At 39.7% G+C, this 26,372-nt stretch overlaps 1 protein-coding gene across 8 annotated transcripts in view; it reads left to right on the top strand.

Moving 5' to 3' along the window:
- Positions 1–2,127: 2,127 nt before the first annotated feature.
- GRM5 (glutamate metabotropic receptor 5) overlaps positions 2,128–26,372 on the top strand; it is a 244,074-nt gene continuing 219,829 nt past the window's right edge. The window contains exons 1-4 of one of the 8 annotated variants that reach the window (XM_064409584.1): positions 2,128–2,308; positions 3,198–3,350; positions 3,480–3,844; positions 10,998–11,877. In XM_064409584.1, coding sequence (XP_064265654.1) covers positions 11,199–11,877 — 679 coding nt within the window. In that variant the 5' untranslated portion in view covers positions 2,128–2,308; positions 3,198–3,350; positions 3,480–3,844; positions 10,998–11,198. Of the gene's footprint in view, positions 2,309–2,436; positions 2,577–2,706; positions 3,351–3,479; positions 3,845–10,997; positions 11,878–26,372 lie in introns of those variants that run through there. The other 7 variants (XM_064409583.1, XM_064409576.1, XM_064409580.1 and 4 more) reach the window with 7 other exon arrangements.

Below are 26,372 nucleotides of genomic sequence, written 5' to 3' on the forward strand. Positions count from 1 at the left end.
ACAGCAAATGTACAGCCTTGCCAATGTGTTAGTATTTATAGGTGCTACTGCCATAGAAGTAATGACTATTACCAATAGTGGGCTTGTAAATTGTAGTCATTATGTCTCCTTATTCAGGTACCAGTTTATTTCTCTTTTGCTGGTGCTGTTGTAAACAGGAAGGCAAAGCTTTCAAGCTTTCTTTTTATTAACTTTAAAAATAGTATCAAAATAGGAGGGGAAATTTGGTAGTAGGGGAAACTGAATCCACCATCAGTAAAGAAGACAGCAGCTAATTTTATGGGTTCTGTGAAATGGTTGAGAATGATGGAAAGGGTGGAGGGCAGAAAGGGGAGAAAGAGAGCAAAGGAGGAGAACATTTTATATATCTGTATTTATTGGGACCCCGTTTAAAGGGTCAATGAGAGGCATTAGGAATGCAAATGCCATGGCCGCCCCCATCCATTCTGCTTGCCTCCTTTAATCTTTGATCCAGCTGCTCCAAACATCTGGCACAATGAACTCTGACTCTGGGCTGTGATTCACAGGGGATCCTTGGGGATGTGTGTGTAGGAGCTGCTTTGCATCCCCTCTGGCTGCTTCTACACAGATCTGTGTGTCCTGCTTGTGTGGGGATCCTTTCTATCTCCTGCTGGGGTCACCCTGTTCCCTGCCAGCCAGCTGGCTGTCTCTGTTGCCAATGAGATGTGCCTGCTTTCCAACTCCCTCATCACACACACAACAGTCCCAGGGGACGGCAGACAACTGCTGTGACAGCCCAGCAAAGCAGTAGCACCTCCCCTCTGCCCCAGTTCATCCAACATTGATTTCTTCCAGACCTCTGTGCACAGCAATACCACTTTGCTTTTGGTCTTACCATTCCTTTTGACAGACACAACCGTCCCCTCCTTCTTGTGATTTTCTACAAATATATGTCCCTTCTTCTTCTCTTTCTCCAGGCTCCTGACCTTCTAGCCATTCTGCAGCACATGGTTAATGAGAAAAAAGAGTCTGAAAGAAATGTGAAGAATGAGAAAGATGAGTATATGAGAGAAGCATGGATCTAGAAAGGAAGAGGAAAGATGCTCCTTGCCTGTCAGCCCACCAGGGCAGTGACAGAAATGATAACTATTGGGGTGTCCCCTGTCATGTAATAACCCACCTTGATTCCTTTATGCACCAGCACAGAAGCTCTTGGAACTGTATAGGGGAAACAAAGAGATAGAGTCACACACACTCACAGTGCCCTCTGCTTAAGACCTGGCCTTTTCCAGGGCTTCCATGACTGAAGGAGCCAGGAGAGCTGGGTAAAGGTGTGAAGCAGGTGCCAGCTGATGGGCTCCCAACCAGACCCTGGCTGGGACTGAAGGATGATGTGAAGGAGAAAGAGGCCATACTCCACACCTGGTAAGGACATGTGGGATAGCTGTCCTTTACAATCTGGGATGAAAGAAGCAGTCAAGCTGGTAATCTGGTGGGAGAGAGACAGCAATAAAAGGATCTCAGGGAATTAGGGGCACAGATGGAGTCACTTTTTGTCTATGCTCTAGCAACTTTATCAAAGTTAACTTGGAGGGGCAGGGGTGCGAGGAGAACATAGTGCAGGTTGGACATGGCAATGCAGTCACACTGGGGAAGCCACATCATGTAGTGGCTGGGATTTGGGTCATTCAGCAGCTGCTTTAAAAAAAATAAAAGAGATAATATTTTAAGCAGCAACCCAAAGAGGGGAGAACCAGCAGGGAGTGTCAAGCTGTGGAGCAGTGGCAGAGAAAGGCTGTTAATTCTTGAAAATGGATGCACGAGCTAATCCTTCCCCGCAAATACAGCCTGGTAAATAGTCAGCAGCCTTTTAAATGCCAGATCAGCTCTTACTTAAATGGCATTTTGCTTTATTATTTATTTATTAATTTATTTCACTTTATTTATTTGTTATATTTGCTAAGAATAGCTTTGAATAAAGGGATGATCTCTGTCTGGCACTGTGTTGTGATGGCTCTTTGGTTGCTCCTTGTTGTTGCAGTAGGGGTGCAGGGATGTGTTGAGTTTGTCAGGGCTCAGGCTACCTCGGACCTTTCCCACCCACCCACGCCTAGCCACAGCCCCCTCCCCTGGCTCAGAGCCGTCGTGCCCACCGCGCTGGAGGGACGGAGCGGTGCGGTGCCGTGCGGGATGCCTGGGTGTGAATGGAAGCAGGAGCCGGGTGTGTGGGGCTGAGCCGTGAAACGGGAGAGAGAGGGAGAGGAGAGGGCTTGGGAAAGTGCAGGGATACCGGAGGAGAAGGTAAAGCTTCGGCTGGCTTCCGAAGGGAAGGGTTAACCGAGGAAAGGTAAATGTGCTCTGCGGGCAGCAGGTAGTCGGCAGGAGAGAGTGTTGCTGTGGGATTTGTGGGAGGGCGGGGAAGCGGAAGAGCTCGGAGGGTACCGAGCTTGTGGGCAAAATGTAGGCAAATAAAAAGCCTGTCCGTCCGTCTGCAGATACGGTCCAGGGTTGCTGGCTGAGGAAGCAGAGGGCTGGCAGGGAACTGCAGAGCCTCTGGGTCCAGAGAGCCCGGCATGCCAGAGGGGAGAGAGGCGGGCAGGAAAGGGTGACTGCAGGTAACCCCTGCCGTGGGGAGGAGCGGGGGGCAGCCCGCGGGGGACAGAAGGAGGGGGCACAACCCGCCCGAGGGGCTGGCAGCTCTGTTTGCCCTTGGCGGGGGCATCGCTCCTCGTCTTGCCGTGCCCAGTGTTGTCACCCTGCAGGGGAGGGAAGGGACGAGGGCTGGAGAGGGCAACCTGTCCTTCCTTCCCTCCTTTTTGCTTGATATTTCCTTCTCTGTGTGTGCATTTTTGTGTAGAGGGCTGGTGGCTGCTCTTGCATCCCCCTCTCTCCCTTTGCCAGAGAGCAGCAGGCAGAGCCCGAGCTGGCATGCTGCTTGGTTTCCTGGAGGGATCTGTGCCACTTGGTGGCACTAAAAAGTTGCGCTGAAGCCCGGTGCTCGCCCATACAAAAAGCCCCCTCGCCCCCCAGCCCGGTGCGGCGGCGGAGTGCCCGGGACCCCGGCCCCGCCACCTGGGCGGACAGCAAACTTGGAGGGGCAGCTCGAAAAAGGTCGCCGGTGCTGCAGGGATAAACTCTTCCCAGCGGTTCCGTTTTAAACAGCGCTTTTTTTTTTTTTTCCATCCTGCTTTTGGACGATGCTGTTCTGAACCGATTACCGCTTTCTTACTTGCCAGAGCATAGCGCCGGAGAGAGGTGTCTGTTTGTAGGGGGACTTTACAACCTTCCGAGCATCTGGAGAGATTTCCTCACAGGGCAGAACGCCGGGTTAGCTGACTATAAACACAGAGAGACTGCAAATGTGAGGAAGGGCGGAGGTGTTTAAGCAGGTGGGTCAGGCTGCAGCAAGTATTTAGGAAAACCAAGGCTGTGGTGGCAGAGAGCAAAGACCCATCTGTTGTTTCATCGTTTGTTTGTTTATTCCTCCTCCTCATGCCTTCCCCCTCCCTTAAATCCAGGCACCGTTCACGCCTCTTGCAAATGAGATTTGGGCGATGCTGAGAGAACAGCGTGGTGCATGGCGTGTATGTGCATGCATTCGCGGGGGTAGGATACTCGGTCCTCAGCATTTGCCTGTGATCAGAAGAAAATAGGATGTGCCCATAGCTGGAGGAGTGACAATGCTAGCCGAGTGGGGCTCACCTGCTGGTGATCTTTGCAGAGGCATTTGAGGATTATTCAGCTCCAGAAGGTCTGTGTGAAGAGTGCTGTCTCTGCCGTGGCTGAAAATAGGAGGTGCCTACCCCTACCTGTCTTAATTATTGTCACCAAAAGGACCATTTTGCCACCACTGTCGGAAGAAGCACTTGCTGCCACTGACAAGGTAACGCTGTGGGTTGGGAGAGGGTATTTATGTGCCCTGGATTGTGGACAGAAACCTTGTGGATGAAGGAGGGACTCGTCCCCCCCTCTCCTTCCCTTCTTGCCTTTGCTCCCTGCCCTGGTTGATGGAGGACTAGCACAACTCCTGGGGCACCAACAAGCCAACTGGTGGGGTACCTCTCTAGGGGCTGCAGGGGCATCACGGGGTCAGGGTGCTGGAGGGCAGCTGGCACTGATTCCTCCCTAGGAGCATGATTTGTGTGGGGCTGGAGGGACTGGGGGTACTGTCATACCTGGGCTGGGTGATATGTGTGATATAGTCCCTCTGCTCACAAGTGGGGATTTGTCTTGCTAGGAAGGTATAACGGAAACGGGAATGTATTTGTTTTCCAGAGACAGCCAGGCTTAGCTCAGCCATAGACTTTTCTGTGTGACCTTGGGACAAATGGCTCTGCTCGGCGAGTCCCGTCTGTTACTTATTTAATAATCAAAGCTAATCCCCCCACGTGCAAAAATGATTCATTATGGGTTGGGGGGGACAGAGATAGCACTAGCCGAGCAGGGAGACAGAGACCTAAGCCCCAGTGTGGATGCACACATGCATGTCTGTCTGTGTGCACAGCAGCTTAGTTGTGGCAGCGCAGGTGGCAATGCTGGGAGTTAACCTCCTTCAGTAGTTTTCTCTAAGACCCAGATCTATGCATTTATTTGTAAAAATACGATTCTACCTGCCAAATGTGACCACCGTGGCGATTTCTACCACCGGTTGACTTCTAGGTCGTTTTATTTTTGCCTTCCCCTTCCCCAGACCTGCCTGGCGGCAAACGGCGGCGGCGGGCGGTGCTCAGCACCAGGGACAGCGTCCGCTGCCCGCTGCCCTGCCCGCCGGCAGCGCCGTCCCGCTCCCCGGGGCTCCACCACCCCGGCAGCCCCACTCACATTCCATCTCTTCCCTGAGGGGCAATTTCCGGTGGTGGGGAGGGGGTGACTGGGTACAGGGAGAGCCAGGACGTTTCTTTCTCCTAGTCTTGAAGAAAAAGTAGGAGATCATCTCAAAAGTGGCAGAGGATCATCTTGAAAATACACCACCCTAAGACCTGAAAATGAAACATGTATAGAGCAGTTAACTGCCAGGCTCTTTAAATTCCCTCTGACTTGTTTTTTTTAATTACCATATTCCTAAACATTTCTATCGCATGCTAATCTTTTGCGAATTCTCAAATACTTTGACTATATTTTAATATTTATGTTACATGGTCACATCATTGATCATTTTTTCAAATGTTCACAGAGTATTTTTTGGATCTCTATATGGCTTTTCTGTCATTTTATCTTCCTGCATTGTTATGACGCTGCTGGCATAGTGGTAGTACTGGCATCCCACCATAACCACTCTTGTTGCAACTTTCTGGAAAATGTTTTCTGAAACTGCTAGTGTCTTTTCTTGATCACCTTCTCCATCCCATACAGTTTTATCAATTGTTAAAATGTCTAGGACTATAGATGAAAACACACCTGGGCTATTAGTTCCTGCGTCACATGGTATAAGTGGGTTTTGGTAACAGCAGCAATACGTAGTACATTTGGCAAAAGAGATCATTGCAAGTTTCCCTGGGAAGTTAAGCATCTATATTTGAAAGCCAAAATTGTTTCAGAAACCTGAAAGCGTGTGTAAACACAGCATGGGGAAGAACTTCCAGAAATTGCTAAGGATCTTGATGATAATTAAAGAATTTTCTGGTTATTAGCTATAAAGAAATGAGATCAACACTTCAGTTTGTCATTTCCAGTGGACATTCTTACCAAATGGTGAAAATTCTCCCTTGCTGCTTAGCTTTTTCATATTTCTGAGTGGAACTGATTTGTAGTCTTTCCTTTTGTATGAAGCTGGGTTTATTTATTTTATTATTTTTTTTTTGTCAAAGGGCTTGATCTAATGTCCACTGGAATTTGAAGAACTGATAATCAAATGAAAAATGTTTGCTTGATGCTGGTTTTTTTGGTGGTTTTTTTGTTTGTTTTGTTTTATTTGGGGACATTAAAAATTAACCATAGTAGAAATCTCAGAACAGGGTGCTGATATTTTTTGATTTTCAAATAAAGACCATTTAGTGCATCAGGTTTTGTGTGACCAAAGTGCATTTCCTCTGAGGAATGTGTAGGGGGGATCTCGTCCTGCAAAATGAGCCTCCCCAGAACACTGGGAAGTAGATTGCCAGAGCAGCTTGAACACAATGCTTGGAGTTTGAAATGCCATAGCAGAACTCAGCAAAGCTTAGCATCCTGAGTGTACTTTCTCCTAACGTTGGTCCAAATCAAGATGAGCTGAGAGGTCACTCTCTTTACGTAACTGTTTCTAAGGCTGTTCCATATTTTGCTACTGTAAGATCTTCAGTGTGAGAGAAGTGACATGACTGACTCTGAACCAGTAATTCAGTTGCTGCTTGCTATGGTTTTGTCTTCTCTGATGACAAAACATAGGTTAGTTCCTTGGGATATACTTATTTGATCCATGGCAATACATATTATCTTATTTGTTATGAATTTAAATTAATTGTGGTAGGTATTATAAATGAATGCCTGGAAAGCATTAATCAGCAGGTACAATGGCTTAAAGTTATACAAACATAACATATAAGTAAATTTTGTCACTACTAGTGAATGGATTTTAAGGACATTAGTTTTTGTGATTTTTCTGATCCTAAAAATCCTTTAAGGAGAACCTTAAACTTTAGACAAGTCTTTACAGATATTTGACCAATAGTATTCTTCTTTGAGAAGCACAGAACATTTTCTTAAGTGCTTTCCTAGACTGGGCCATGAGTTCTATTACAGCTTTGTTCTTTGATTAAGTAATCCAATGTTTTATTTTTATTATTGAAATCTGCCCAGAGATTCAGAAAATCTGAATGAGCCTGCTGTAAACTTATGAAAGTGTAACAAACAAGAAACCCAAAAGGCAAGGTTGCTCCTTCTCCCTTTTATTTATATTTTTTCCCTCCCATGATAGAGATGAGAACAAATAAAACCATTTCCCTGGGCCGAGTCGATATTTTGCCTGCTAGAGGCCGTGGTCCAAGAGGGCTCAGCCTGCGCAGCGCCGGTGTCTCGCTGCGGGCTCGCTAGTGGGCGCTGCTATAGCAATGTAAGCCCCGGAGGAAAGGGGGTCACCCTGCAGCTTTCAACACCCTTACACCTGCGGGAGCAGAAGCCCTTAACAACAGTCAGATGCATCCCTTGCAAAAACTGTCAGCCACAAATATAATGGAAAATCAGCTCACAGTCTGATTTTTGATCAAGTTGTTTAATTAATGCCCATAGATATTAGAGTGCTTTTTGTTTCTTTTGGTCTCTACAGACTGCAAGTACAGATGGATATGCATTTGAGATTGGTATGATTTTGAAAGATTTATATATTTTTAATAATGAGAGATTTCCATGATGTTTCATGGAATATTACAGATGCTCATTTTCTACTCGGTTAAACCTCAACATGAAGTAGCTGGCACTCTGCCCTAAGGGAACAGCTGAGAATTTCTTCTGACAGAGTCTGGCATGAAGTTTATATTGCCAGGGAGAACAGAGGTCACAGGAACATGTTGAGTGCTTCATCAGATCTGTGTCTTCAGTCATCTGGGCAGTATGTAAACTTTGTCTAGGGTGAGACTGAACGAAGGACAGATAGGCAGTGTTATTTTTCTGTCCTACTTCTTCTGGTGTTGCTCCAAGACTCAGGTTAGTGTACCAAAGACTGAGACCAAAGTGTCCTCTGTTGTTAAAGCCTGTGACTTCAGGATAAGTTTATAGTTAGATCCATAACAGAAATGAGCAAGAAACCTTGACACACCAGTAAATAAGTACCTCATCCCATTTGGCTTATGTTTCTGTCAATTTGGGATAAGTCTATTGATGATGAAGAAATAGAAGAGTGTGAAAAATAAATGTGACTGAAAGTGCTGTGCATGTTGCCCATCAATGAAAACAAAACATATAAATTATTAACTGGGAAACAATTCCCATTATTTTGTGCATGCACTCAGGAGTTCCCTGTCTTTGAAACTGCTGATACCTCTCTTCTTTATCTGAGCACTATAGCATGTCAAATTCCCTTTAGGATTATCTCTAACAAATTAAACAAGAGTTATATTTAAGCTTATGAAATTTTACTTAATTTTGTTTTAGTACTCATCTTGCTTGTAATAATAAGCTGCCTGTAGTAAGAAAGAATAGTAATCAAAATGTGGAGGGACTTGTGTGTGATTCTTCTGGGAGAGAAGCACAGTGAAACTGTATATTTGAATAGTTCCCTTGGCCATCTTCTCTTCAGGAAGACTTTCTCCAGGAAATGTAATTAGCGCTCTTAGTTTACCATTTCTCTGCTCAACTGTTTTGCCTGAAATAGTATTTGTTACCTGATAATTCTCAGGATGGCATGGCCAGCTGTGCCCATGAGAAGGATGACAGGCAATAAACACAAATTGAAATACCAGAAATTTTATTTAAATATATATAAAAATAATATTTTTTACGGTGACTGTGGTCAAACAGGTTGCCCAAAAGAGTTGTTGTGTCTCCATCCTCAGAGATATTAAGAACCTGACAGGACATGAAGCTAAGAAATTTGTTTTAACTGAACTTACAGTAAGTAGAGGGAATGGACTACATAACTTCCTGAAGTGCCTTTTCACCTCAACCATTCTGTTCTTAAGTTTATGAGTGCAAGACCAGGGAACCAGATCTCTATTATAAAACACAAATAAATTGAAATATTTGTCAATATAAATTCCAAGTTGTTTCATTATGTTGTGAAAATATTGACCTCAGGTGCTTTGGATGTGAATCCTAAGCCCAATACTATAAAACAGAAACAGTGTTCTCAGTGTAATTAGGAACATTTTAAGTCCCAAGTAAATTGATCTTAGCTTTAATAAAGAGAAGACAATTCATTAATTGTGGAGCAGCTGCAGCCCGCATCTGGCCCCTTCTTTCCCCTTGGATGCCATGGAGGGGAAAGATTTTATTGCTTTCAGAAATAGGAATTCCCCAGCTATGACATATCCTAGTATTGTGGAACCAGAAATATGAAGGAGACCTTCAGCTTTGTCTCTCTCTTTACCCTGTCATTTTATATTGATAGACACAACTATAAGCAGAGAAGAGCAAACAGCTGTTCTTTGGAGGGAAGGAGGTAAAAATGGCCTTCCTTCCCTCTCTTTCTCATATATTCTGTATGGAAATTTTTAATCCATAGACACAAGACCAAAAAATTTGGTGAATATGTGTAGCAGAATTAAAATGGTGGATTGGATTTCTTTTTGTACCACAAGTTCACTCCAAGCCCCTGAACTCTCTCTGTTTGCATATCTGCAGATTCAAACGCAGGTAGGTTATAAAAAGGCATCTAATTGTATATCCAGTTACAGTCTGCAGCAGAGCTGGCACTTGTCTATATATACTCGTGTTCTGGATATGTAGCCTTACTTTGAGACGTTCCGAAAAATAAGTATCCATGGTGTTAAGTAACAGAATACTATTTCAGTTCAAATGTTAGTAAGTTTATAAATAATTAATTTTTTTTTTAAGTCATCACACATTCAATTAATTAAAGGTATAGGGATTTAAGAGCTCTGATCTTGCACAAGGATATCCCTTGTAGCTCATCCTTTTGACTGGTCAAATTATATGGTACCAACTTCAGAGTGATGGAATAAATAATTGCAAGATATAAGCAATAGTGATAGTCTGTAATTAGAGACTAATTAACCTGAACTGAATTGCTGTTATTCCTTAGGGGCAAAGGGTTGCAGTATTGATAAGCCAACTCTTCACAGAATAAAAAACCCAAACCTTCTTGAAGTGTTTTACACTTGTCTGAAACTTATTGGTGGTGTCTGAAATGTATGAAATTCTAAATTTTTTTTTATTGCATCAAAAGATTTATGTCAATAAAACTGAGACTGAGGTCTTCCCCAGAATTTTGCAGTTGTTTTGTTAAAAATTATATTGGACATATTGGTTCCCTATGTAGCTCAGCATCTTAGATTTAAAAGTGCACTTACCTTTCTGTTTACCAGTGTGTTCACTGACAGGTGAGATGGTATTTAATGTGCTCAGGGATCAAGACGTGGCAAACAATGGTTTAAGCACTATATTTAAAACTGGAAACCTTCTGCTACAAATCCGCTGCCAGGTGCAGAACATTTTCAAATATATTTTCTAGTTCCACAGGTTAACCACAACCCAAGATATGAAGTGTTAGCTGATTTATTTATTTATTTATTTATTTATCCTTCAGCAACAGTGAAAATGAGTGCAGATTGCATTTCAGTCTATAGGTAAATCTAGCTGATAAAATATTTTGGGGATTAGTGCATCTGTATCATCTTTGTGTTGACTTCTTGGTACCAGTGGAGTCTGTAGGGTTGTGTACAGTATAAGGATTTTTCAAATTGCTTTTTGATGATTTTTGAAGTAAGGATGTAAAAAGGTGAAAATAATTCCATTTCTTTGCTGTTTTAGAATTATTATTTTTTTGCTTAAAACAAATATAAATATTAATAACAAAAACAGTTTTCTTAATCTTACTTAAAAGCCAATTTATTTCATGTTGTATCTTGCAAAATAAAAACAGATTTATACATTCTACATTCCTTAGAATAACAGCTTTGGGTGTCAACAGCACTTTCCTAGTGCTGGAATGGATAATAGAGTGCAGCCAAGGTTACATTAGTGTGGCATATGCATATTAGAGACATAGAAAGTGTCTGAAATAAAAGGGAGTTGTTTTTGAAGCCACGTGTTAGAAATGGCAACACACCTTTCTTCTGTAAAACTACATACTTGCCAGTCTTTTGTGTGTTTGAAAACATTTCCCCAAAGAATTTTTAAACATGATGTTCAAAAAGAAGATGATTTAAACCAGCAGAAGTAGAAGCCTAAGATTGTAAAGCACTCAAGTGAGATAAAGTTTTCTAGCTTGAAAATGATGAAAGCAAACATATGCAGTAGACAATGTATTGCAGGTATTGATTGCTGTAGAAATAGGTGCAATTTTAGAAGAGATTGCAAGACATTGTATCTTAATATATAAGACATATTTTGCTGACTTTATAAATAATTTTAAAGATCTTTCTCTTATTTATTAATTTTTGAAGGGTATGAGGATTATGACCTTGTGTGCAGCTCTGCATGGCTGTCCACTTGGAGATGATGGTGACTCCTTAGAGGACAGATGCCAACTCCTGGTTAACCATCAGTATAGTGCTCCTTCTATCCAGAAGATTTGATAACTGCTTTTCATCAGCTCTCCAATTTTTTTCCATCATGTTGTCTCTACCAGCCTAAAATTTCCTAAAATGGTCCTTTTGCTGTTCCTTGCAATCCTGCTGTTGAAGGAAGATGTCTGTGGGAACTTTGGGCTTTTGGTTTCAGCACAGGCAAATGAGAGAAGAGTGGTTGCACACATGCCTGGTGATATTATCATTGGAGCTCTATTCTCTGTCCATCACCAACCAACTGTTGACAAAGTTCATGAGAGGAAATGTGGAGAGGTAAGAGAGCAGTATGGTATTCAGAGAGTGGAGGCAATGCTACATACCCTTGACAGAATTAATTTGGACCCCACACTGTTGCCAAATATAACATTAGGATGTGAAATAAGGGACTCCTGCTGGCATTCTGCTGTGGCTCTGGAGCAGAGCATTGAATTTATAAGGGACTCTCTCATTTCTTCTGAAGAAGAGGAAGGGATGGTGCGATGTGTGGATGGATCATCATCGTCTTTCCGCTCCAAGAAACCCATTGTTGGTGTCATTGGGCCTGGCTCCAGCTCCGTTGCTATCCAGGTCCAGAACTTGTTGCAGCTTTTCAATATACCTCAGATTGCTTATTCTGCCACAAGCATGGACCTAAGTGACAAAACTCTGTTCAAGTATTTTATGAGAGTGGTGCCATCTGACGCACAGCAAGCAAAGGCAATGGTGGACATTGTCAAACGCTATAACTGGACCTATGTTTCTGCTGTACACACTGAAGGTAAGAGGTTGCTTTTCACCATATAAAAATGCCTTTGAAATACTCTGGTGTGGTCTAATTGATGGATGATGATAGTTTGATGTTGGATTTTTGCCAGTCAGCTGTCAACAGTATAGACTTTAACTTTACTTAATAATAATTTTACGTTTTCTCTGGGTCTAAAGTAGCATTTGAAGTAGAATCATGTGGTCAACAGCTGAAAACATATTTTAAAACACAGGATGTTGTGTACTCTAGGACCACTCATTGGTAAAAGTGCTTGATCTAGAGTTTCTGAACTCAATTTAATTTAGTTGAGATTTATTTATTTTTGTTTATCTACTAATATGTAGAATAATAATTATGACTATTTTAGAATCAATGGGTAGTGAGAAAGCATCTGGTCTTAGTGCAGATGAGAGCTAAATCATCATTTGAAACTGTAGCTGAGTCAGAATGTGTTCCTGCTTAATGTCTGAGCCAGAGAGGCACAGGTACTAGAAAACATGCAATTCTGGTTAATATTTGAATGCAAGTTGTTCCAGCTCCTCAAAATAGATATCTTTTTATCCTTTTTACAGTACACAATGCAGTATTGCACCACTTCTTCCTCTGCCTATGGCCATTGGTTTTGGGACAGAGCAAGGGAAGTTTCCTTTAATTCCCTCACATATTTATGCTCCATCAGGTGCCCAGAAAATCAGAACTGTGTGCTAAATTGCTTTCCTCTTTTTATTTATTTGACACAGAGCTTAAGCCTTTTATCCAGAGTTCAGAAGAGTATGTGATTAAAGGGAAATGCTATGGAAAAGTGCACTTGATTTCATTATTCCTTGTACTGATAGAATTGAGTTCATCTTGCTAGAAGTGACTAGAATTTGATACTGTCTTAAGAGCAAGTTTCATCAGGTCTTGCCTAATGACACCACCATTTAAGGAGTTTTATGGAATTAAGTTCTGTGATGAGTTTTAGGACCTCACCACATTGCCTCTGTTCAAATAGACAGATGCTGAAAGGCAGGCTCAGAATACAAACTGAGAATGAAAAATGTTAAGAGATTGAGTAGTGGTGGTGACGTTGCTGAACAGTGTCAGATGCTGCTGGCTTTATTACAACCAATAGAGAGCAGATTGCCCTTCCCACACACTATATTTCTCTGGCAGGCTTTATACTATTCAAAGCCCCTTCTGAGGAGATGCTGGTCTAACGATATAATGTCGAGATGTCTTTCCTCCTACAGATATGCAAAGAACTTATTCTGCAGTATTAAAAAAAAAAAAAAAGTTAGAATTTGCATGCAGATTGTTGTAACCATGTTTCCATCATGATAGCGAGCTGGTAAATAGCAGAAGATTTTTTTGTATGGGGATGCATGAATACAGTAACATGTAATCTAAAACTTGCTCAAAAGTTTCTAAATCTAGAACAGTGTTCAAAACAGTGTATAAATCACTTGACATGACATCATGTAGTGAGGGTATTCTGTACCAGCTGATGCCTTTGGCATGGTTAGGTGTGCAGCCTCCCCTTCACAAACATGTATGAATAACATCATGGTCAAAAATAATGCCACTAACAATAGCATAAGATTTTATATCTTGAATACTTTTCATGACTGATCTAGTTTTTGCAATGGATAACTTTTACACCTCTCCCTATTGAGATGGGATGTTTTTTATATTCAGTGTGGGAATAGTCATGCTTATATCAGAGTCTGATTCTTCACAGAGTGAAAATATGTACTTTTTCCTCTTTCTGAGGACACTCTTTGAAGCAGATGGTAGCATGTGGCACGTTAAACTTACAGAGGAACTTTGTATTGTGCACTGGAAAGAAGGGAATAGGGACACAAGGGCTGGAGTGGGACATAGGTTCTGTGGGCAAGACAAGAAGTAAATGAGAGAAGAGCTGAATGTGAAGAAGGAAAAAACCAAAATTATATATTAGTACAACCTGTGCCTACTTCTGCCGTTATTAAAGTAGATATGGTAGGTGGACCATTGTTAAAACCTGAGACCTCATTCATAGCATATTTACAGAAATATAATTTTGGACTTCAGTGAAAGAACATTAAACTTGGATGAATCTTATGATCCTATCTTCTAGTTGAATAATCTGGTAAGGATGATGAATAGACTCCCCAGGTAAATAACATCAAAAGTTTTATTACAATAGAAATGATGGTATTTATGATGGAATAAAAGAATACTAGCTGATCAAGACACTTCTTTGAAATGTGATAATGCATGATGTTCAGGGCACTTTCTAAGGACTATGGCACATGTTATCCCTTGCATTTTTTTAAACCACCTTTTAAAAACCCTACACAATAATGCTAAACAAAAAGGAATTGACTAAATAAGCAAAAGAGAGATTATTTACTTATTTATTTATGTTGTAAATATTTTTCATTTTACTATGGCATCTTGTAACTTATAATATTCTAAACATGCCACTCAACTCAGTGTCCTACATTCACAGGTATTATTTCAAAACAGAAAAAAAATTTGAATCCTGCTCCTTGAGATTTTTCCTGATGTACGATCCCAGAAAGTCTTTCTTTTTTTCACACATAGAAGGTAGTTCTGGCCAGCTATATTCATTATCTTTAGCTAATTTTCATTCATTAATTTGCTTATTAATCAGATTCTTCTGTTCTTTATGATCATCTTCTGATCAATATGATCTTTGGCTTCTGTGAATGATTTCCATGGACAGGGAGGATCCTCTCCTCCAAAGCTGGATGGAGAGCAAGAAAGAGACATGAAAAGCCTGTTAGTTTCATTCCTTTCGTAGTCTCATCAGCAGATAAATTAATCCATCTCTTTTGAGTCTATTGTCAGAAAAGCCTGGAATACATTTACAGTTTCATAATAAAAAAGCTTCTTGTTTGAATCTTTCCTTCTGAACTTACTAATTATCTTTGTCTGCAATAGATTAATGTTTTGGAAGGTTGATCTGAAGTTGTGTTGTTAAGTCCTTATTTAAGACTTACAGATTTAAAATACACAAAAAATGTTGAGAGATTCTTGCAAACTTTGCTCCTTTGACATTTAGCATTACAAATTAAACTAGGTGATGCCTCCAGGTTTACAAGCGACCTCTAAAAGTAAATTTTTTTCCTAAAAATGGGAAGGTAGCAAGGAAGGCTGTCAGTGTTGCTCTCGTAATTTTGAGGAGGAAGGTTTTTCAATCCCTTTAATAGAAAATGTGAGCAACAAATTAATGACATTTCTCATTAAAAAAGGGTCACATTTCTGTAGTGTATTTTACACAGGCCAATCAGAAATCTTTGCAAGTCTTACTCTTGGGTTGTAACTCTTTCTTTCTTGGCTCTGTCAGGAATCATTATCATCACCTTCCCCCTCTCTCTAACCCTTACATCAAATCACTTGTGGGACTCTACTCTGAACCAACCTGGCTTTAAAATAAAACTTTCTCATGCACAATGAGGGCTGTTTTCCAAAAAGCCATATGAGTTCTAAGGTTCAGTCCATGCTGTGGCTCCCTAAGCAGACAAGTTAGCAGTGCATGGCAGGGAGCTAGGAGTGAGCAGGAATGTGGCAAACTGGGATGTGAAACTCCTTGTACTAAGGACCTATTGCTCAAAGCCTGAAGAAACTGCCTCAAAATTTATGGATTACAACAACAGGCATGCAAGGGTGTGCTGGAGCTCCTACTAATCCAACTCTTTCTGTTCATATTACAGAATTTTTCTCCTCTTCTGCAGTAGGAGCATAGCTTAAACAAACTTTCCTTAAAATTAAACAAACACTCACTTCTTAAAACAACTTCACAGACAGAAAGCAAGTCAATAATGCAGCCGAGAACTCTGTGTGTGCTTCTCTCTGAGGAGAAGCAGCACAGAAGAGAGAAGGTCTTGCAGTCTTGAAAGAATGTTTGAGATCTTTTTTACTTTATGTAACTGTTGCCCACCTCTGTGGAAAGTAATGCTCACAGGAAGGCATAGAGAGGGAAATTTGTGCATGTGTTTTTGGGCGGTGGTGGTTGACATGCAGGCAGGCCATGCAACTCATGCACTCTGGGGATTTTTCTCAGCCTTCTCTTACTTAGCCACTTGAGCCCAAAGTTAATCGAAAATTGTGGGAGAAATCTGGAAGAGGGTGGCTAGTTTCTGAAAGAGACAGAGTTGCCTGTTTACCTCATTTCCCATATGAAAGCATTCCCTGGTCTTTTTGAAAGATCAAGGAAAAATATGAGCAATTTTCTCCAGTCACTGAGGTTTGAAAGCCTCATTCTGAAAGCCAGTTTGAACTCAGTACCCTCCTGTTACACAGACTGACATTTGGATCAGGCATTCCTAGTCAGAAACAAGATCAATCCCTAAGAATCTCTGCTTAAAATTTGCCTGGAGTCAAAGGAATTAATAACTAGAAAGGCAATTTTCATTGCCATTGGAAACCATTTATTTTGCTGCACTGAATGGGGTGAAGAGGTGACATATGCTGGAAAAATAAAATTGTACAGGGGTACAATTGAAACACAATAAGCCAAATATATTGGGGGTGGCAAGGGAGGAATTTATTCTGGTTATGTAAAAGGTATAATTTGCTTTTGAAGGCAGCCTTAAGAAATAAGACAGTTTGTTGACATTTTCTTCAGGCAGCTCTCCAGGTAAACATTGAATGAAAGTCATCCTCAAAGTCCTCTGTGTTTAACTTTACTTTCTTCCATTTAAATTAATCATAAGTGCATATAGAAAGGTAGTTCACATTCATTTTCTTGGGATGTAATTTGGCAAGCATAACAAAAGCAGACCTCTTTTTCTCTGCACATAAAGGTTATTTCTCACAGTTCCTTTCATTTTTGTTCAAATGTGTCTGGTTAAAAGACCAGGTTTGCCCCCATCATTTGCTCCCAAATAAAAAAACTAAATCAAAATTAGTCATAGTTTGTGAGAACAGGATGAAGAAATGAATGAAAGAACTACAACAAGTTGATGCTAAACCATGTGCCTGGAACAAACTGTACTTATATAAATCCTTCCATCAGACTCTAGATTTGTCTCCTTTAGAGACAACAATTGTATCTTGGTCAAAAATATTATTTGCTTTTCACAAAGTAATACAATTGAAATTTGGGATAATTTTGTTTGAAGCAGACGTGATATTTTTTCATGTTTTATATGAAGAAAAAAACCCATGTTGAAACAGTGTACTAAAAATATACTAGTCCATGAAAATATTTTCATTTGCAGACAACATCTATTTCTCAAAATCCATTTCTGAAAATTGAAGAATTTTCTGTCTAAAGACTGGAGAGTGTGTTGTTCCAGCAATGTTTAATTTTTGTTATTGGGTAAAAATAATTATGCATTTGGAGTTTTCTGAAATTACTTTTCGACTGTTTCAAACATAAATTTTGAGATTGGAATTATCACAATAATTATATTGTGATATAATATATATTCTCTTAATGACATTAATCTTGTAACAAAACTGTAAAAATATCTCTCATCTGAAAGAAAATATGGGGAAAAAATGCCCAGTTCAAGTTCCAGTCTATCCTGTTGCTTGCTCATTTTCATTGAATATAGATATCTGAAAGAGGTAGCTGTTTCCTTGCCTAATTTCAAATATTGATCCTAGTATCCCAATTGTGAAAAGAGAGCAAACGCTCTCTGCCAGCTGGGAATACTGAGATAGAAATGTGAAGTAACACTGAGTTAATGTTTGTGTTGCTCTGCAGTGAGTGACTGCCCAGACAACATTTTAACACTGCTCAGGCCAGACACACCTGCTGTGAAGGATCTTGGCTGACAGAAAAATTTAAAGTGAGGAGTATACTCTGCATTCCATGAGTGTAATGGGGATGAAAATTCTTAGGGAAAACACCACGAGACTGCAAAAGGAATATGAGCAAGGAGGTGTGCTATTCTAAATCTTAAAAAAAAATAATTAATTTTTAAATTAATGATGGAAGGTGAACTTAGCTAAGAGCAGATCATTTGGGTTGTCAAAATGTCACTTTGCTTCTTTTGTTTAGGGATTAAGTGTTTGAATGTCACTTTTCCAGCTACTTAGACTCTATAGCAATTCAGTGAAAGTTTCAGTGTCATGAAACTTGCCTTCACTGAGAAGAAACAATGGGAGTCCAGCAACCTCCAGCTTTATCCTCCCTTTTTCCACTGCTCAAGGCCTGGAAATAGCCCAGTTAGTGTTCCCATGCCCAGGCTACATCTCTTCAGTCAGAGGAGGATCTGTAAAGCTGATGAGATTTCAAAATCTTTCAGAAAACAAAGTTTCATGGCGTAGTGCTAACTGGGTCAGAGCAGTTTTATCAAAGATGATTCTTCTAATATGTGTTATCAGATGCCTAAGGGTAATGGCAGTGGTTCATTTTCTTTATCCCTCATTGATATTTTGTCTTTGTGATTAAAAAGTATGTACTATAGACCTGGTTGGTAAACAAATATTCCATGCAATTAAAAAAAATATATATTTCCTGAAGTAATTTTTGTCCCAAGTCATAATTCAAAGCTAAAATAGCAACATTTTTTAGTAAATAAAAGCTCTGAAAAAAATTAGGATTTGGTCAAAATGCACTGCTTGACGGGTTTACATTAAGAGTTGATAAAAGATAACTTGATAAATCAAATGAGATCTTTGTTCTAAACTGTGTTCACTTTTAATTGCTTTTCACAGATATTAGTGTTCCTTAACAGTTCTGGCAAAAGATGTTTTATTCAAGAAAGAGCTTGAAATTTCCCTTACATCCCATTTTATTTAGCATGTGTCTTGTACCAATCCTGTACACAAATTAAGTATTTTTGGATATATTGAAATGTATCCAAAATGAATTCAGTAGCTAAGGAGAGGAAGATAAACAATGTCCTGTTATTCACTATTTGTAAACATTTGTGGTACTTCTGAATCTGTGTTCCTTATTCTTCAAACAGCATATTTTTTTCTTTTTTCATGTATGTTACCTAATGGCAGGAAATCTAAATCATTAATTTGTTAACTAAGTTTTCATAGATTTTAAGGTCAGAGCTAAATTTTGATATATGAAAAAAACCCAAACCACCAAACCCAAAAAGCTCCCAAAGCATTATTTCATATTCGTTGAAAGAGATTCTGGTTTTGAGAATTCAGGGGTGATCAGAACACCTGGTGGGAGCCAGGAATAAGGAGACAGAGAGGGAAAAAAGATATCTAACACCACTGGAAAGACTAGGGTTACAGCACACTTATCAGAGTGCTAGTTTAATACCACAGATAGAAAAAGACTTTTCAAGAAACTAGTATTTAATTTCCTACAGAAACAAGGAAACAAGATACTGCAATTATCAGTATCTTTATGCATCAAAATCATATCGTAGACAGATTAGAGGTGCAGGAATTAAATCAATGATGCTTCAAAATATGAAACTTTCTGTGCATTTAAGGAGCAGAATAGATATTTACATTGGTTCATACACAAAGAACATTTCCTGTGCCTATAAGAGCTAATTTGTGCCTATAAGAGTTAATTTGTGATTTCTTCGAGAGGTAAAAAAGGGCAAAGGGCTTGTGCTGGATCTTTTAAACTCTTCCATCTTCCCTAAGGCAGTTCTGACTAGCTGATTCTTGAATTGTGCAGGAGACAATGATCTTGGAGGTGAGCCAAAAGTTATAGATTTACTTTAATTTAGTTTGAAAGCCACTGGAGGGAATAATGTTGCATCCATCTCACTAAAACCTGATTGCAGGCTCATGATATGGAGGCAGCCCATGCTGTAATGCATGGTGTTTATATCATTATATTGTATGTGTATACATTAAAGGAGTGATTGGGAAGGTTATTAACAGAACAATTGCCATCTACCTTGGCAACTGGATTTGCCGACAATATTCTTCATAAATCACTGCCTTGTTTTAAAATGAACATAATGTAACTCATAATTCTGAATATACTGACTGGAAAATAATGCATATAAGATTTCCTTTATCTGAGGGGTTTGATTTTCTTTCTGGAGGTCTGTCAACATTTATGGCTGGCCAGATACATGTCCAGGTGATATATGTGAAAGCCTCCATATAAAATCAATTACATTGTCAAAGGGCAAACAGTGTATGGGGAATGGCTTTTCTCAAAGTGCAATATATACTTGAAGAATTGCAAAGATAACATCTGGGGTGGATGGAAAACCATCACACTGAATGAGTCCCATGGCTAAAATCCAACCTAACTGTTGGGAACAATGGAAGTATGAGGAAAATTCTTCTACAGACTGTTCCTCAGTCTGTTGTGATCTAGTTAGATGCTTTCTACTTGTCTTTAACTAGGGTTACATATTTTGTTTGTACCTTTTCTTCTTGAGATAGATTTTTTTCTGACTTTCTAGTTGACATTACAGGGGCAGCAGGAAGAATAGAGGAAGTACTGCCAAAAGAAAGATGCGAAATAATAGTGAGGGGACTGTGATAAGGATCTAGGAAATTTCAGTGAAGATAGCTACAGCAGACAATTCATTTGTCCAAGACTGAGATTCTGGAGTGCATAAGGCAAGCATATATAAACTATGGTTGATCACACATGGCTGAATCACATGAATTCATCGTTCTCTGGTTTGAATTTACAGAAATCTGCTATCCATATTTCTGCTGGGTGCTGGGTAGGATAGGTAATGGAAATGACTGCTAGTTATTAGTAGTTATAACTTAGGCTAAAACATTGTTTATGAAAATACACACAGAGCATCCTTACCTAAGGACCTTATGTAAAGGCAGAGTTGATTTCACTATCAGGTAGTCAGTTCAGACTGTGAATTACTCATCATCCAAATGAAATAACCAGTTGTTTTGTCCAAACTATAGCCCTTTATTGTGATAAGTTCTTTCTGGGAAAGGCTTCTCTTCCCAGGCATTGTTTTAATCTTTATTTTGGTGAAACCAAAGAGCTCTAGTTCTCCTGTCACTTCTGTAAAGTGGCTTTTCCAGATGCTGAGTTTTTCTTATAGTCCTTCTATAAATCTTTCTAGTTTTGTCAAATTCATTTTTAAGAACATGTATCCTTTCTCTTAAGGAAATTGTTATTTTATTTTCTTCACCTTGAAGTCAGGCAGGACTTCTGCATGCAAAGTGATATTTCTTACCTTATTAGCATTTGGGCAAACCAATACAGTGGTGGCCTGTAAATATATACAGTTGATTTTTCCCTTTACAGTTATCTTCCTCTCTCTTGACATAGCTTCTGCTTATCTGGATTACTATCTCAGCACTCTCTAGGTTCAGTGTTTGTTTTTTTTTTTAACCCAGTTTCTTTTCTGATTGCATTAATACTTTACTGTAACCTCTGGTTAGGTTTGATTTTCTTTTGCTCTTGTCCTCCCGGGTCAAAATAAGATTACTGAGCAACTTCAGATAGATAATTTCATAAATATGACAGGATGCACTGATTTGGAAATTTCTAAACCTTTTGGTTCATGTGACCCTGACTATCAATCAACGCAGACTGAGCCCTGGATAAAATAAAGGCCATCAAAATTACACACTATTTTTAAAGTTCTTTCACCTAGAAGATCCAGACTTGCTCTAGATGTATTCTAAAGTTCAGGTTTAAGGTCTATATTGTCCTTTTAAAATATATGATTCTAAATAGATATATTTTTCAGCAAGTCTACATTCTTAAAGCTTAGTGTATTACAGTGGTTACATTTGCAGATTTGGCATTTAGTGAAAAACAGGGCATTTTTTCACATACAAGCAAAGCATTGAAGGTGAAAGATAAACTGAAAATCTTCCTCTATTTTACTTTCAACAGACTTCATATCCAACTTCAGTCTCAATTATGTTAGGATTGGGTTCTTGAACACAATATCTGTTGCACTTGAAGAATCCAACACCAACAGGTTTCTTGTAAGCAAGAGGAGTGAGCAGTCAGGGAGGATGTGGACATGTTCTTGGGAATGTTCCTTAACTTGCAGAAGAAATTGTCAGTGTCTGTGATCTGAGAGCACTGCTGAACAGGCAGCAGACATGCATCCTGAGAGCAAATGACTGAAGCTATATTTAAACATGTAAAAGGAGCAAAACTCCTTTCCCATTTCAATCTTCGGAAGTTTGGAATGGGATTTTATATCTTTGTTGATGGAGAAAAAGCAGTGAGTGTCAGTTCCTTTCCCGTTTCTGTGATAGCTTTACATCTCAGACACAAATTTTATCATAGGTTTCCAAAGAAGTCCAGGGAGGCAAATAAGCAGCGTATGTGCTGCTCATTTGATTTTATGAGTAGAACCGAACTTCAGGTTGCATTTCTAAATAGTTTTTCCTTTTTCTTCCATCTTTACCACACAAAAGTACAGGACTCAAATACTTTTCATATTAATGGAAGTTTTCAAAAAGATTAGGATATGTGCCCAAAATAGAACTGTGAGAGAGTACATATTATCTTTCGAATATAAGCTTTTCATATGCCTTCAATCATGATCATATATAAAAATGGTTACTTTGGTTTTTTTCATTCCTGCAGCACTGTGGGATGTGAAGTTACTTTGCTCATTTTCATGCATATGCAAAAAGACAAGCAATTTTTCTGACCTATTTCTTGTCCTAAAGGGAAAGTATGAGAAAACCTCAAATTTAAGGGGTCTAAAAAAAAAGTTAAAGTTGGATCAGATGCTCTCTTTCCCTGGCTTAAATATCTGTGTTGAAAGATCACTGTACAGGGTATTTCAGTGCTCAGCTTCTTATTTTGGCATGTTCATGCCTCCTGAAAAGAAAGTGATATGTAGATGTTCTGTGTCTTACTGGATATGGAGCTGAAGATGTTGTTCACTCAGACAGAATTTATATGAAGGACCTTTTTTTTTTAATCTAAAGGTATTTATGTAAAGCATGTCTGTCATCACACTTAAGATGTTCAGAATAAAACATCTGGTGCAGGATACATTCAGAGATCTCAACCTTATGAGTTTTGCATAGAAGACAGACTGCTGCAATGGCTGGGTTGGGCTAGGCACGTAGTATCTTCTGGTAAGCTACCTTAGATTCAACTGAGCTGTGTAAGCTTTATAGTTATAACAACATCCTGTCATGGAGTTTTATTGAGAAGTGAGAGTTGCTTGACCTGTAGATTTACTAATTGTCCATTTCCTCCAGCTTGTAGAGGAGTAACATGCAAATAGGTCTGGCACAGGAGACAAAGTGCTGAGAAGAGCCTCAGTCATTTGAGGTCAGATATGCCCATGTCAGGCTATGGTGAGGCCTCTGCAATTGCATGTGATGGCATGTTCATCATGCTCAGATACATTAGGAGGGGGAAGGTTGTTGTGTCCTCTACTCTGTGCTGTGGACCTGCCTTTGCTGCTGATTAACTTGTGTGTCTGTGGATGGAAACACAGTACTCTCTCTTGTAGCCCCCTTCAAGAGTGGCAGTCAAATCAAATCCCCCAAACCAGAAAAGTCAGCCTGAGAATTCAGGCCATGGAGACGCCAGTGGAGTGGCTACTGGAGAAGGGAGTTTGGGATGGTTTTTGTGGAAGTGAGATCCAGTTGCTTGCTCTTCTGGACTACCTCTGTGGCCCTGAAGGAACTGTAGATATCATGCCAATGTCTTACAATGGAGAGACGGGTTCAAATACACATTTGGGCTGTACCATTGCAGTATTGTGCTCAAATTCACTAGTCCATTGGAAAGTATGGCATGGGGCACAACACTCTGGAACTAAGGATCTCAACACCAGCAGGCTGGATCAGAGCTGCTTTGGGTGTGCCTGCAGTCCCATCTGTAGCCTGGTGGGTACATGCCTTCAGCCATCTGCAAGGGGCCTGCTTAATGGTTTTATAATGGTTTGGCATTTTGTAGGCTGAGCATTGGCACACATGGGTGTCTTTGAAACATTTATTCCAAACACCCACATTTCAAGTGTGTGATGGAAGTGTTGTGAGGAGCAATACTTTGGAGAGAAGGGACACTCAGACACTACTTACAATGTGGGGCAGGGAAACTCACAGACATGCAGTTTAAATGCATGTTTCTGTTACCAAACACACAGGGGATTGTGCCCTTAGAGAAGGTGATCTGAAACATTGAGAAAAAGTATCTTGATGGACATACCTCCCCTGGAAAAGAGGAAGAGAACACTAGAAACATGGGAAAACGAAACCTGTAAGGCTGGTTGCTATTTCTCTTTTACACAAAAGCTTTTATCTGATTCTGTTTTTTTTCTCCTCTTGAACAGTTGGTAGAGTGGGTGTTACATTCAACACCTCCGTGTGACAAATCTCAGCCTACAAAATACTGACATGTTACATTTCATTAACCATATGGGACCTAATTATACTGCCAGCTAAAATACAGGTGCAAGTCCTAAAGGACCTGTTTGCTGTATGTAAATGGGCCCTATAGAGTTTTGAAGTATGTTTTCCTACACGAATCAGAGAGTTCATTTGACATTTGCAATATGGACAGCTCCATCGAGCTGTACAGAGCCTAAGTTTTAATATCTAGCTGAAGTAAAAGGCAAGTTTTTACTCACAAGACTGAAGGGTTTGGAGGAGAAGGGGCAGTATCTGTGTGTATACTAAAAAATTTAAAAAATTGTCAGTCTTCCCAGTAAGTAGTTATTTCAGCATTTTGCAGTCATGTACATAAAGAAAACTGGACAAAGGTGGACAGATTCCTTAAAACAGCCAGAGTGTTGACATCTTCTGTCTACAGACAACCTGGAACAAAGTGGCCCAGATTTGGCAGTGCTTTCCCTGTCCTGTCTGTCCTGCTGAGATGTTGGCTCAAAGACACGAGCAGACATAATGCCACTTGCAGCTATTTCATTACAGATTACCTTATCAGGTGGGCTGTGGAAGGGCGGGCGTGAACTATGTACAGATAGGATATGAGTGCTAAGAGGGCTCTTAGCAAGAGGAAGCAGGTCTAGGCAAAGGAGAAACACAAGAGTTCAGGATAAGGAGAAATAAATAGCAGAAACAGCAACGGTGCTTAAGATTAATTGCATCATTGATAGAATTTCTAGACATGAGTACTTAATGTACCCTAGTTCCTATTCAGAAAATGCCATACACAAGCCCAAAAATGCTTTATGAATTTAGTATAATTTTTTACTAGGAAATAAAAGGCCTGAAACCTGGCATGTTGTACTGGAGGACAATCATAGTGCCTATTTTTTTTTCTCAGACCTCTATTCTTCATTGAACTGGGCTGTCTTTCATGGTTGATGGTCATGACTTGTTACTATACAAGAGGTGCCACACTGGGTCCTTCAGCTGCTGTATGTATAACACAAGGCCTGAAGGTGTTCTTCAGACCAGAAGTGAAAGTGCAGTGAGGTGCTGTCAGTATTATTGAAGACACAGTTAAATTTCAAGCTAAAGCAAACTATAGAATACAGCAGTAACTCAGAGCAGTGTTTGCATTTATAAGCAGTTGATTTGTCCTAAATATGTCAAGTAGAAATGACTGAATTTTGCTTTATAAAATTACTCTTCAAGTCAATCATGTTAATACCTTCTCATAAGCTGATGGCTTCTCTCTGGCAAGATGTGTCATTTTGATATGATCATGGTAGAGGTGCTACTTGCTTCATTGCACAAACAAGAAGTTAGTAATTACTTCAGAGTTTTGTAGAGGTATTTGTAAGAAAAATCATAATTATAACTATTATAATATCTGAGAGATTTTTGTGTGTATTTGTTCTGTACATTAGTGTGAAAACATATCTTTATAACATTTTCTTCATATTTTTTTCTGTGGAAAACAGGTAAACATTTTATAGTGAAAGGACAGGATTTTTAAAGGAAAATGTTTTTCAAAATAGCAAGAATGGGTGTTTGTGCATTTTCATTTTCTGTTGGTGGAATTTGCTGTAGTTTTATCACCTACTGCCCACAGTTGTGGACATCCGTAGGTGAGACATAATATGCCCAATGGCTATTTTTACTGTCCTCCAAAAATAGCAACAGTGAATTTGCAGTGAAACTATTTTGTTAATCTGCATCGATATGTGAGAAGATGCTCCGACTTCAAAGATCAGCACTTTGCCATGCATGCAAAATTTGCTGAATAAATAATTAGACTGATTGCTTTGGGCTTAAATAGAATTTAAAAAGTATTTGGGGCACCATACCAAGTAATTACATATCTCAGAGGCACAGGGAGTTGGTCAGATTGTGAAGATGATCTATTTAAGGACTTTGCTTGAAATGTGCTATGTGTAAAACATATTATTCTAAGGTCCACAATGGGATTACTGACCCAGTATAATCTTTCCAACGGAAAAGTCTATAAAAAGTTACCAAGCAACACTTTCTGATGGAAAAAGATCTAGTAATAAGAAAGGATATTTACTGCTGCACTCTTTCTAATCACATACTGCTTAAAGTTATGAGCAGTTTATAAACAATCAAAAATTGTTTACCAATTACTTATGAACTATACATTAGCTATATATCTAACATTTCTAGTAGAAAGCCGGTACTAGCAAAACACCCAGTCTGCAGTCGAAAAAGTATCTGGCAGAGTTACCAGACCTATCTGTGAATAAAAGAGCAGTGGA

Source organism: Passer domesticus, chromosome 2, assembly GCF_036417665.1.
Source record: "Passer domesticus isolate bPasDom1 chromosome 2, bPasDom1.hap1, whole genome shotgun sequence".
Lineage (NCBI taxonomy): Eukaryota > Metazoa > Chordata > Aves > Passeriformes > Passeridae > Passer > Passer domesticus.